The sequence below is a fragment of the Lepidochelys kempii genome, chromosome 1, assembly GCF_965140285.1.
Source record: "Lepidochelys kempii isolate rLepKem1 chromosome 1, rLepKem1.hap1, whole genome shotgun sequence".
Taxonomy (NCBI): Eukaryota; Metazoa; Chordata; order Testudines; family Cheloniidae; genus Lepidochelys; species Lepidochelys kempii.
The window spans coordinates 232,062,681-232,076,523 of record NC_136380.1 but is presented as its reverse complement, the minus strand read 5'-3'; the positions used below and the strand labels follow the sequence as shown (position 1 = coordinate 232,076,523).

The following is a 13,843-nucleotide window of genomic DNA, read 5'->3' as shown; positions in this document are numbered from 1 at the left end:
GTAGCTTGGGTTGGAACTCAGGTTCTGAAGCCTCCTGGGCTGGGAGGCTTACCCCCACAGGCTGTGTAGACATACCCTTAGTGTGTACAAAGCTGAAAAAGGGAAGAAATTCTATCCCATAGATATCCATTGTTCACATTTACCTGGGATAAGGAACTATTACAATTGCTTCGAAAAAGGAGAAATTTTAAAAAGACTTGCATTTCAGGCACTTATTAAGTGATGAACTCCAGCACTGCCTAGCTCATTCTGATTTCCCTTTAAGAATGTGTTTGAGAGGTTGTATTAAGAGAGCATGTGATTACATTTTTCTGATAACTAATAGTTATGGAGCTTGTCACAAACTATTGCACAGCATGCTTGGAAAGCAGTTAGACTCTCTCCCAGTTCTTTTTTTTAAATATAATGCTACTTTTTTAATATAATATTTTGTAGCCATGTTACACTGTTCACTCAAATTTAGCTTGTGATCCACTCTGACCCCAAGATCCCTTTCCATAGTACTCCTTTACTTTTCAATAAATCAGTCTTCACAAGGTAGGGGGAGTTCAGTTTTATTTTTCCCTACCTGTGAAGACTGATTTATTTTAAAATAACAATAGTGTTTAAAAAATAATGCGGCGCGGGAGTGGGGAGAAGAAGACTAACATGTTGGCTTCATATGCAGTATTATAGATCGGCTTGGAAGGATTAAATTTGTATTGGTAAATGTCGGTGAATATCAGTTTCACCACACACGCACACCAACTGATGGGGGGGGGGGGGGAAATTTCTGTAGAGCTAATTGAAATTTAAGGATAAGCAGTATTTTTCCTACTTTGCCTGAGAAAATATTTGAGTCTGATTTAAGGATATTTACTTTATATGTTTTGACATGTGATGTTGACAGTTTGTGTTTGATTATAAAGCTTTAACTTTTTGAATCTCAATATCTAAATAATTGGTTGATCTCCTACCTATTTTCTAGCCCCTTCCATAATTTCATGCAACTGTGAACATTTTAATCAATAAAAATGGGGAAATGATTACAAATAAATATGAATATCCATTGAATTTATAAAAAATAAAAATCTAATTCTGTTGAATCTAATTATAGAGGAATGCAAGGAGGAGATGACCCTGGGTCATGAATAAATATGTAAGGGATAATTTGGTGACAGCAAAAACATAATTTATTTTCTCTATTGAAAATATAACCACATTACATTGTAAAGCCAGCTGCTTGGATAGAGGTCAGAGATCGTCACAGCAATCGTAAAAGGATTCAACATATCGGAGCATTTTTCTGAATCCTCTGAAGCCCAAAAAAAGATCTGATTGGTCGCTGCTATGTAAATTTTCTGAGCCAGGTATCCGCAATCACCAAGTTTGGCATCCTCTAGTGGTGTCTCTTTAGCCTCATCTACTGTATTGAAGTCTGGACATGGTTGTCAGCAATCACATTAATTAACACAATACTGATCATGGCTTAGACTAGAATAATGCTGTGTCAGCATCGTCTTGGTTAACTAAGGATTTAATTGTGGGTTATGGTCTTTATAACAGTGGCTCCTATCTGATGACTTTTTGTCCAGGTGAAAACACAGAATTTAATTTTGCAAATTATGTAGGTGGAGAGAGAAAATATCCTTAGAAACTTTTCTAGTCTCTGATTTGTCATTTTCTAATAATAAACTCTCATCTTTTCCCATTGCTAGAATTCAGAGTTAATTGGGTCACTGTTATAATGTAGACTAAGTGGCTTGCTATATTGAAATGCAAAGTGAAAATATGATTTCTTGTCCTACAGCTTCCATGAGGTATTATGTTTCAAATCACATATTCAAAGGAAATCCAGTACTAATTTGTTCATTTACTCTTGTATGCTAACAGAACTTGTCTTAGCACAATTCATGACTAAAAAGAGTCGGGGTACCCACTGTATTACTTTGCGCAAAATTTTTCAAAATAGATGTTATTGCCTTCACTTAAAACCTGTTCTAGTATAGTAGATTACTGTTTTCTTCTGTGTTGGAAAGCACTTTGCTCGTTATGGGTGCAATTGCAATCTAAATAATAGATTAATGCTGTGTAGACGAATAATTTTTAAAGCATTGTATTGGAGGTACATACAAAAAAAGATCTATGCTAATCCTGTTGTAATTTAGAGTTGTACATCTACCTCCCATATACCACTTCTTAAACGTACTCTCTAAAATCAGTGGGAGACTAATGCTCTGACACTGAACTTGGGATATTGAGTTTGATCCAGGAACTACTGGATGAGATTCTATCGTGTGTGTTGTTCAGGAAATCAGACTAGATTATCGTAATGGTTCCTCCTAGCCTTAAAATGTATGATTGGATTATTTAGACTATGCAGCACTCTTATAACTTGTCAGTATATATCCTTAGCCAATAGTTCCCTCTGTTGGACTGTTTTAGGTATTACACATGCAATTTTCACCTTTCTCATTATTCTTTCTCCCCTAGGTCGTACTGGAAGATACACATTGATAGAAAAATGGAGAGATACAGAGAGGCATTTGGCACCTCATGAAAATCCTATAATTTCATTGAACAAATGGGGACAGTATGCAAGTGATGTGCAGTTAATATTACGCCGCACAGGGCCATCTCTCAGCGAGAGGCCGACTTCAGACAGTGTTGCTCGAATACCTGAAAGAACTTTGTACCGACAAAGCTTACCTCCATTAGCCAAGCTAAGGCCTCAGAATGACAAATTAATAAAAAGGAGAGAGCCAAAAAGGAAATCTTTGACCTTCACTGGGGGTGCAAAAGGGTTAATGGACATTTTTGGGAAAGGTAAAGAATCTGAGTTCAAGCAAAAGGTGCTCAACTATAAAACAACAGCTGAAGAGTTGAAAAAACTGATCCACCTCCAGACTGAGAAGCTTCAGTCCATTGAGAAGCAGCTGGACTCAAACGAGGCTGAAATCAGGTACTGGGAACAGAAGTATAATTCCAGCCTGGAAGAGGAAATTATCAAACTCGAACAGAAAATCAAAAGAAATGAAGTAGAGATTGAAGAGGAAGAGTTCTGGGAAAATGAACTGCAGATTGAGCAAGAGAATGAGAAGCAGTTGAAGGAACAACTCCTGGAGATCAGGCAAAGAATCCTGGAGTGTGAGAGCAAGTTAAAAGACTATATGGCTCAAATCCACAGAATGGAGAGTGGCCTTGAAGCAGAGAAGTTGCACCGGGAAGTTCAGGAGTCACAGGTGAATGAAGAAGAAGTCAAAGAGAAGATTGAGAAGATGAAAAGTGAAATTGATATTCAGGGCCAACAGAGTCTGAGGCTAGAAAATGGCATTAAAGCTGTAGAAAGGTCATTGGGCCAAGCCACCAAAAGATTACAGGTAAGAACATTTTTTTCTGCCTGGGGAAAGATAGCAGGTTTAAGTTTTAATTAGTCAAAGATCTGACAGAGCTGGTTAGAAAAACGGGGGAAATCTTCCATGATGATGTTTGTGAAAAATTTGTCTGTCTTTTCTCCATCAGAAATTTTCAGAATTTGCAATTTTTGGACCAGCCAGTCCTAATCCCATGACATAAGTGATTGTCTCATTCCCCTGCCCCTTAGTCCCTCAGGTTAGATAAAGATTTTTGTGTGCTTGCTCTTTAAATATTCAGAGGGACTCAATTACTTGAGGAATTAGTGCTGAATGCAACACAGAACATTTCACCTCTAGTTGCAGGTTCAGTGGCAGGCAGTAGGGTTGCCAGGTGTCCAATTTTCAACCAGAACACCCGGTCGAAAAGGGACCCTGTCTGCTCCGGTCAGTAGTGCTGACCGGTCGGGACATTAAAAGTCTGATTGGCACAGGGCTGGCAGGCTCCCTACCTAGCTTCATGCGGCTCTCCAGAAGTGGCGACATGTCCCTGCAGCCCCTAGGCAGAGGCGCTGCCAGGGGGGCTCCACACGCTGCCCCTGCCCTGAGCGCTGGCTCCGCAGCTCCCATTGGCCGGGAACCGTGGCCAATGGGAGCTACGGGGGTGGCGCCTGCGGGCAGAGGCAGCACCCAGAGCCATCTGCCTAGGAGCCAAGGGACCTGCCAGCAGCTTCCTGGGAGTTGCCTGAGATAGCAGCCACCCAGAACCTGTGCCCCAGCCCTGAGCCCCCTCCTGTACCCCCTGCCCCTCCCCAGAGCCTGTACCTCCTCCCACACTTCAACTCCCTACCTCAGCCAAGAGCCCCCCCCACACTCCCAAGAACCCCTCAGCTCCAGCCCAGAGCCTCCTCCTGGAACCCAAACCCCTCATCCCTAGCCCCACCCCAGAGCCCACACCCCTAGCCTTGGAGAAAGGGCAGGGCCTGGGCGGGGCCACAGAAGAGATGGGGGCAAGAGGTGGGGCAAGAGCGTTCGGTTTTGTGCAATTAGAAATTTGGCAACCATAATTGGTAGTGACCCAAAGTCATTACCATCTTTTGGCTGTTCAGTGACCTGTGTGAAATCACGGAGTGGTCTGAGTTCCTAGTGGATGAATGTCCACATCCAGCATAGCCACTTTTACCACCATATTTGGTATTCTGATTTGGCTGTATTGGCAGAGGCCTGGACCCTCCTCTTACACTAGGAATAGGCCCTTTTTAAAAGTCAGCATTTTGAGTTACATTGGGATAATGAAGGTTGAAGCTTGCACTACCTGTCTGTCCTTTGCCTTTTTGAGGCTGAACTTCTGTCTGTCTAGTGCTGCTCTCCAGAATCTTCCATGAGCATAGTATTTAGAAAAAAGATACAGATCCAAAAGTAGTATCAGAATGGGTGTGTTAAAGTAACAGGTTATAAAACAATTGTTTGGAGACTAGCTCTTCCTTTTTCCTACCTGACTTGTTTGAGTTCAAGATTCTGTTTTCTGTCTACCTCAAGCAATTATAGAGCCCATGTCACTGGAGAATTAAGTCACTGTTTTTTATTTCCTGCAAAAGTTAATAGTGTCACTTGGACCTAAGTAGAGCATGAAATAATGAATATAAATGGAAATCCAGTTTGTAGCAAATAGTGGCAAGGGGGGATACAATGACACTGGGAAGCAAATTTCCCTATTCCTGGTATGTCTAATATCCCAGGCACCCTAGAATTAAGGCACTCAGTTTCAGTTGGTTATAGCACTGTTATTTATTTTAATATCCTGTACTAAACTGCTGCTGCATTCCACGGTAGCTGAGTAGTGTGAAGTGATTCTGCTGTCACTATGTAAAGGACTTGGGGATCCTTAGAATCACAGGTTCCAGTACCGTATCAATTTAAGCTGTTTTTACTAAATAAAAATATGGTTAATATGGGCATCTGAAAAAAACACATGAAAACTCTAAGCATATATGTTTAGCCACCCATCCCCAGCCTCTAGTGACATTACAAATTATCCTTTTAGTTACTGTGATACCCGGAGAACCCCCTTTTCATTTATTTATTTTAGTTAAATAACAATGCTGATAACATCCACTGAGGCACACTCAGTTCAGACTCCCATTCTCACGTGCTCTGGCTGTCGCAAGCAAATTCCTATTAAGCTAAATTTTCAGCGCTTGTTCTCAAACTAAAGATTTTTTTTTCCAGAAAGTTTGAGCAAAATCAGTTCAGCTGTGTTTGAGTTATGCAAGGGAGAAGAGGATATTATATGTTTCTCTATAATCTCAGATTGAAGTGTTAGTGCTCACATAACTAACTGATTTGAAATTAGAAATTTTAAATGTGGCTTGTTTTTTATGGTCTTTGCTGAATAATAAGGAAGGGAAGAAAATTGGTTCAGTAGTTCTAAGGGTATGAACATGTAAAGTCAGCATTTTCATGTATGCATGTGAGAATTTCCTAATCACTCTTCTCCTTCTGTATTTTTAAGGACCTTTTTAAGGACCTTCAGTCAAGCATGTGCTGTGATTTCGCAATTTTCCTTTCTTTCCTTGCCATTGGCATTTTTAGAAAAGGAGATTTAAAATGCAAAAAAAAGAGCATTGATGCAACATTAGGTGTGAGACCTCAAGGGACAAATTTCAAAAGCTCTTAAGTGATTTAGGAGCTTAATTCGATGGGACTTAGATACTTTTGAAAATTTTACCCTCCAACACTCAGAAGTCAGGAAATTCCAAAGGCTGAGGTTATTCACACTGTTGGTATTGCCACTTGCATGTTTTTAATGTCTTCTGATCCTCTTCCTTTTGTTCAATGAATGCCTCAGTGCATTACTGTTTTTGTGTATTTTATAGGATAGAGTAAACAAATACAGAGTTAACATTGAGGGGGGAATATCCATTTTTGGAATTTCCTGACACTTGAGTGCATGTTTTCAGAATGTAAGATATTAATGCAAGCTGAGACAAAATAGATTCTGAAGAATTTTGGCAAAAATCTGAGGACTTATTTTCTTAAAACCAGAGCAATCTCTGAAATGTACTTGCTAGACACTGTACACACCCATAGCAAGAAGCAGTCCTTGCCCAGAAATGCTTACAGTTGAAATATGCAAGACAAAGGGTACAGAGAAAGGAAGTATCCTCGCCATTTTACGGATGGGAAACTCAGGCACGGAGGTATTAAGTGACTTGCCCAAATTATACAAGAAATCTGTGGCAGAACCACAAATTGGAGCCAGACTTTCAGGGTTCTGGCCAGTGCCTTAAACAAAAGGTTAGCATCTGTAGCATTCAGGATATGGATTATCAGGGCCTCTTGCTGCTATTGTGCTACGTTTCTGTTCAGGTGACTTGAGTAGTGTCTGAGAGAGGACAAGGAAGCAAGTATCTGATAACTGCTAACAAGTAGATAAGTGCACATGACTCAGTATCATTTTACTTTTATAAGTTATGCAGCAAACCATCTTTCAAAAAAACAATATCTAAAAAACTAGTAACTTTCTATTTACCCATCAAAGAAAAAAAATTACTTGCCCCAGAGACAAATGGATGGATAGAATTTTGAACGGCTGTTCCAGACTTACCCACCTCTAAACAGACTTATTTTCCCCCTTTCTGTTTAGGACAGAGAACAAGAACTGGAGCAGCTAACAAAGGAGCTAAGACAAGTAAATCTCCAACAATTTATCCAGCAAACAGGAACAAAGGTCACAGTGCTTCCAGCAGACCCTGTTGAAGTGGAGGCTTCTCTCACACAGCTCGAAAGAGGTACAAAATTGAAAGTTTTGTAAGGGAAAAAAAAATACTCTTCTCTCTTCCTTTAACACTAATACACTAAACATCAAATGAACTCTTTTTATATTGAGGGACTAGCAGATAATGATAACTAAGTAGCAAGAGTATGCTATGCAGGTTCTCCTTTCATACATTAAAAAAATCTCACACACACACACACACCGCCCTCTGAAATATGCTCATGCAACTTATGGTTGTGCCAGTGATGCAACCACTGTTGTACCTAGCAGGTAACTGAGCTTCTGCTGTGACAGCCCTGCAAGTCCTCCCTGGACCTTCATCTCAGCCCAAACCTTCTACTTTTCAAAAATCTTCTGCAAACACTCCTTTTTCCAAGGCCTTTATTGTCAACCCTCATGTAGAGCCCTTCTGCTAATGATGCCATGGTGTTTCTTTTAGGAGGGCGGGGAGTTGGTAGTTTGGGTGCATATCTACATGCATCCTACTGTATGTGTGCACTGTCTGGGGGTGTGTGTGCGGGGGGGGTATATTTTCAAAGCCAACTAACAAACAACTCACATTAAAATGAGTGGCAGTTGTGTGTCTAAATGTCAACCGTTCTACAGTCACCTGTGTATCTATTCTATGTAAGGTTTCAGAGTAGCAGCCGTGTTAGTCTGTATCCGCAAAAAGAAAAGGAGTACTTGTGGCACCTTAGAGACTAACCAGTTTATTTGAGCACCAGCTTTCGTGAGCTACAGCTCACTTCATTGGATGCATGCAGTAGAAAATACAGTGGGGAGATTTTATATACACAGAGAACATGAAACAATGGGTGTTACCATACACACTGTAACGAGAGTGATCACTTAAGGTGAGCTATTACCAGCAGGAGAGGAGGGGGCAGGGGGAAAACCTTTTGTAGTGATAATCAAGGTGGGCCATTTCCAGCAGTTGACAAGAACGTCTGAGGAACAGTGGCGGTGGGGGGATAAACATGGGGAAATAGTTTTACTTTGTGTAATGACACATCCACTCCCAGTCCTTATTCAAGCCTAATTTAATGGTGTCCAGTCTGCAAATTAATCTGTTTTTGAAGTTTTTTTGTTGAATTGCCACTTTTAGGTCTGTAATTGAGTGACCAGAGAGATTGAAGTGTTCTCCGACTGGATTTTGAATGTTATAATTCTTGACGTCTGATTTGTGTCCATTTATTCTTTTACGTAGAGACTGTCTGGTTTGTCCAATGTACATGGCAGAGGGGCATTGCTGGCACATGATGGCATATATCACACTGATAGCTGTGCAGGTGAACGAGCCCCCTGATGGCGTGGCTGTAAATGTATTCTATGTAAATGGCTATGGTTGTGCTGCACCCAAGTACACTGGTACACCAGGGAATAAGCGTGTTCTCTAAATGTTACGAATAATATTTAGTAATTATTAAGGAAATCAGACTAATTATCATCTTTTTTGTGTAGAGACAACATTTCAGTCTGGGTCCCTGAAACGCCCAGGTTCATCAAGGCAGCTCCCCAGTAATCTTCGAATTCTACAGAATCCACTGTCGTCTGGTTTTAACCCTGAGGGCATTTATGTATAACAATATATACCTCTTCTGGAGAGGACCTATGAAGGTACCATGGACAGTAGAAGTTCCTTCCTTTCTGATTCTACCAACGATGAATGAAAGAAGCTTTTCCTCTTTAAGCCACCACATGTTGCGTTTCTTCATTCTACACACCACGTGGAGCCATACCCCCTGCACTGATGCAAAAGAACAAAGGAACTGTGTAGCTACCCAGCTGGCAATGTTGAAGTTACTGTCCAATAACTATTGATGCAAAAGCCTTCATTTGTATTATTGCTACTTCAGAAGCATTTAGAAAAGTATTACTCGATGTATAGGCATAAATAAAACACTGACTGAGCAGAGTGAAGGAACCTGTTTGCAACTGGTTTAAGGTTTAATTTATTCCATGCAATCCATGGTGGTGTGAATGTTGACCTTTACGGTGTTTATTTTATTATTTTAAACTTGTGACTAATTATATAATATCGTATTTCTCAGTCTGACCAGATGACTTTTTTGTGTGTATAAATGTCCAGTGTTTCATCACATTAACAGTTCACAAACACAGGAGTGTTGTGGGGGTGCTGTATCTTTAAAATAGTCTCGAACCACTGATTTTGTTTCGTTGTGGATTATGATGCATCATCACATTCATTGCTACCTTCTTAGGCTTGAAGGGTGAGTTTGTGGGATTAGCTTCCTATTGATTCTGCCTTGAATGAATCATTAAAAGATATTATGGAATTTAAAGCTGGCTTGGTAAGGATATTTCCAGCATATGATTGAGGATGCACTAGTTAGACAGTATTTTATTCTATAGAATGTATATTTGAGATATTGTGCTACACTGTGTATGCCTTTTGAGAAACAATATAAGGGGTCTTCATCATATGTCTTACTAAAAGGGGGTGTGAGGCTTCTCAGTGTGTGGCTTTTTGACTTTTTTTTCACCAGCAATGACAGTGTTCTTATTTTCCTGTAAATGTTGCTGTTCTTTTAAAAAAAAAAAAAAAATCCACACACACCATTTAGCAAAATGATATTTAAAAGAGCTGGGGTGATATCCTGGTCCCATTGAAATCAATAGCAAAATTCCCATTGACGTCATTGGGGCCAGGATTTCATTCCTGCTCCCCAAAATTTTATGGAACATGTTTTTCTTTAGATATGCAAGATTATTTCTGTTCAGGGTTTTATAGAGCATGTATTTTACAAGAGAGAGGTAGAAGATAGACTTTCACAGATTCACTTGTAGACTTCCATTTATTTTTACAATATTTTGAGGTCACCTAATACAACCAAAAATAAAACAAGGTTTAGATAAAGTGGCTCCCCAGCAGAATGTAAAAGTAAACACTTCCAAATAAAGTGCGGTTATGATGCTAGGCCCTGGTCCTGCACTCGGATCAATGCAGTGGACACAGTCCTGAGTCTGTGCAGAACACCATGGGCATCAGTGGAACTCCTTCTTGCCGACCTGAGGGGTCCACCTGCATGGATCGGATTACAGACTCTGGGCCTTATGTATTGCATTTGGACTGCCCATTATAACAGCACCAGATATTGCCATTGCATGCCTGCAGATCCCTTTGACTTCAGTGGGAGCCATGCCTGTGCATCCAGAGCAGAATTTAGCCCTTCGGGTCCCCAGAAATCAAAATCTAGAGGGAGAATCCTGATTCCATTGAAGTCAATGGCAGAACTTCTTTTGACTTTAGTAGGATCAGGATTTCATACCTGGTGAGTAAAAACCCAAGCTTTAATAATTAAAGAATAATACTTTAGAAATCTTTTTATTTTTAAAATATACATGCTCCTGCTTGGATTTACTTGTGCCCAGATAAATACTAAATTAATTTTCCTATTTAAAAAAAGACCAGGAATTTCCACATCAAAATGGTAAATCAAAGTTTGAAGGATACAGCATGAGATGAAGGAATCACCATTAAATGGAATTTTTTGCATTTCTCTTTTATTAATAGCATCAGAAATACTAAAAATGCTGCTGTATTTAGACTAACAGCAACTTCAAATGAGGCTGTGAAGAACACTCAGTTCAAAAATAGTCAGCATCCATGTCTCTTTACTTGTGAACAAACTGGTAAATGTGCTGCTCTGGCCTAAAAAAATCTTTGCCACGCTCAGTTTTTCATATCAGTTATTGATGATTCTGTGCTCATGTATGTTTGTGCTCATAACTTTTTCTTATATAAAAATGTATTTGTTAATATAAAACACAAATAATTTGGAGATTATACTGTGTCCAAGGGGCATATATGCCTTACTTTCCAGGTCCAGTTTTGCCAAACAAATGGCCCAATCTGGTAGGATACTTAGTATCCTCAACTCCCTTTGAAGTCGACTGGAGTTCAGGCAGTCGGCACTTTGCAGTATCGGGCCCAAATTGCGTTGCATAGCAAAGAACCTATGTCACTTAATCACAAAGAAAAGTTTGATCAAATCTTTTCTGCATACTGATATAGAGGATTGTTAAAGCAGATAAATGTACTTATCCTGTTATGCAGTAAGGGTCTGAGCCAGCTCCCATTGATTTCCATGAGTGCTAAGATCATAAGAATGGTGTGTCTTATTGTGCTTTAAGTGGGTGGGTGAGAAAACTCAGGGTTTTGAATGGCTCAAGATATTTTTCCAGTAATAAAATTTGGAGCCTTTCCCCTTAATTTACTGGTTTAAATTTAGCATAGTTGGGTGGTGACTGCTGTTTGGCAGAGAGGTCAAGCAGTAAGTGGGTTTGGAGACTAGCATTCCATCTTCTGCCCTCCCCAGGTTAAAGCTGGAGAATATCATCAGGGCACCTGAGGAGCTTTCACTGCTTCTGTTCACCAGGAGGGTAAACAGAACAGTTGGTGCTCCAGAGCTGCTGTTAGTAAAACAGTACATTCACTGAAATGTTTTTAAAAATTTGAGAAAATCCCTTTATTTTCCATCTTCTTGACGTGTTGAACTTTACACGGTCCTATGTTTGTGCCGTGTCTGTAGATTAACTAAAAAAATGGCATGCCCTAGAGTTGTGTGTTATTATATTATTCGATTCAATCACAGCATCATAAAGAATTAAGAGTTTCACTCCATATCAACATGTGACCCTTTTGAAATGTAGATTTTTTTTATCATGCTTCCATTTTCAAAAGCGTTTTCAAACCTGGTCTAAGGGGCATGAGTAGAACAAAAACAGCATGTACTTTAACAGGTGCCAGATTCTATCCTGGCCAGCGTAATAAATATAGATGTTTGTTTTCATTAACTAGTTCAATATGCAACTATCTGTTTTCCTCAAAGTGCACAGAACATTTATATGAAAGACTCCTATTATTGCTAATGGAAATTAACTGTGTGAATCCCTCACGTTGTCACTCACAAGTGTAGGAAGGGAGATAAATGGAAAAATAGAGTAAGATTTAGGATACAATTTTCAAAAAAAAGTAAATCTCATTGAAAGATCATAATGGCTCATATGTCACTCAAGCATTTTTTAAAATGATACCCATCTTCTGAAACTTGAAAGCGAACATTCCATCACTACCCTAGCTTACAGAATCTGCAAATATTACTTTTCTTTGTGATTAAGAGAAGACCTTTTAGAGAAAGGAAAACCTCTAATTGGGGCTAACTGCCTTTTAAAAAAAAAAAAAGCACACTATGTATTGCATTATGGTGAATTGGGATTATATGTGTGGGGAAAAAATTGATCCTGTGATTTTTAGTGAACTGAAGTATACAGTTTCCCAGTGTGCGTTACTTAGAATGAATTGGGCCTTAATTATCTATGTAAATAGCAAAACTTTATTCATTTTTTTCCAGAAAATAATCTTTAACGGCCTGTACGGTATTAAAATAAGTGTCAAAGTGTTACTTTTATATTATGCCTCTTTTTTTTTTTTTGGAACGTTGAAACATGCATGTTTGTTTTATTTGCTACAGTATTTTAATGTTTTGGATGAAGGCCATCAGCTGTATGGAGATGACAAAACAATCATTCTATCTATTTATTCAGTATTGCTGCTTATCGTTTTCAAAATAAAGCTTTCAGTGCCAATACAGTGCCTGATTGAAAGCTGCAATAGCTCTCTTCAGGCGCTTCGTTATGTTTGTAGAAACCAAAATAAGTGCAGGTGCTGCCCTTGTGTATAGAATGTTCAAACACAAGAAAGCTAATGGCAATAACTGTGTGTGCATGTGTGTACTATTTATGTAAACACACACAGTACATGCACTTAAGCCCAGTTTAGTAATGCACTTAAGCATATGCTTAAATCCATCCCTGTTCAGCACATTGCTGAAGCAGATGCTGATTAGGGCTAGTCATTAAACTGACAGTCATAAAGGGCATGATTCAAAATTCATTGAAATCAATGCGACTTAAGCACATGCTTAAGCACACACACGCTTTGCTGAATTATAGCCTTAAAAAGTTCATTCTGGTTCGAGAGATAACAGTTCTAGTGATGATTCCTCATTTTATGTATAGTTGGTATCTCTGAAACCTTTATTATTCCCACAAATAGAATGAATTTAAGTGTGCCCACTCTATAGAATACAGAGGAGGAAGATTTGAAGAATATGTTTACAACCCAGATGCAGCTTCGGTCTGAACATAATCACACAGTGATTAAGAGATTTGAGTTGCTGAAGCTTTAAACAGGAGAGGCAATGCTCATTAACTGTGAAGACAAAAATGACCATTTTTAGTACTGCTTTGCTTTAACTGCAAGATGGAAATCTGTATTATATGTAATTATATTAGTTTCTCTTTTGACTGTCATTTAAAAAGCTTATATTTTCTGATTATTTTCATGAATTGTTATTCAGTGCTATGAAGAAAAATATTGGATATTCTCCAGTACAATAAATCTTCCCTGAATCATTGGGTCTCTACAATCCGTGGTTTGTTGGCATGCATTGTACATATCACACTAACACACTGCAGTTGTCACAGTTTTTGTGCATTGAAGAATATCTGGTATGAAAGGAAGACAGGATAGCATACCGCACATATATCTAAAAGGCTTTCAGAAATGTTTATTCTAAATTCATTAACTATGTCAACATAACTGAAGTTGTGTTGGACATAAGCTGAGCATCTGGGCTCTCTATTTATTCGCCTAAAGAGGGAATTTACCCCAAGGGGGGAGAGAGAAAAGGAGCGGACCACTGGTCTG

The 13,843-nt window shown here is 39.1% G+C and overlaps 1 protein-coding gene across 4 annotated transcripts in view; it reads left to right on the top strand.

Annotated features, from left to right (window-relative positions):
• RASSF8 (Ras association domain family member 8) overlaps positions 1-13,524 on the top strand; it is a 122,687-nt gene extending 109,163 nt beyond the window's left edge. For all 4 annotated transcript variants that reach the window (XM_073317764.2, XM_073317789.2, XM_073317780.2 and 1 more), the window contains 3 exons: positions 2,473-3,359; positions 6,979-7,123; positions 8,572-13,524. In XM_073317764.2, the coding sequence (XP_073173865.1) occupies positions 2,473-3,359; positions 6,979-7,123; positions 8,572-8,693 (1,154 nt within the window). In that variant the 3' untranslated portion in view covers positions 8,694-13,524. The remainder of the gene's footprint in view (positions 1-2,472; positions 3,360-6,978; positions 7,124-8,571) is intronic.
• The last annotated feature ends 319 nt before the right edge of the window (positions 13,525-13,843 follow it).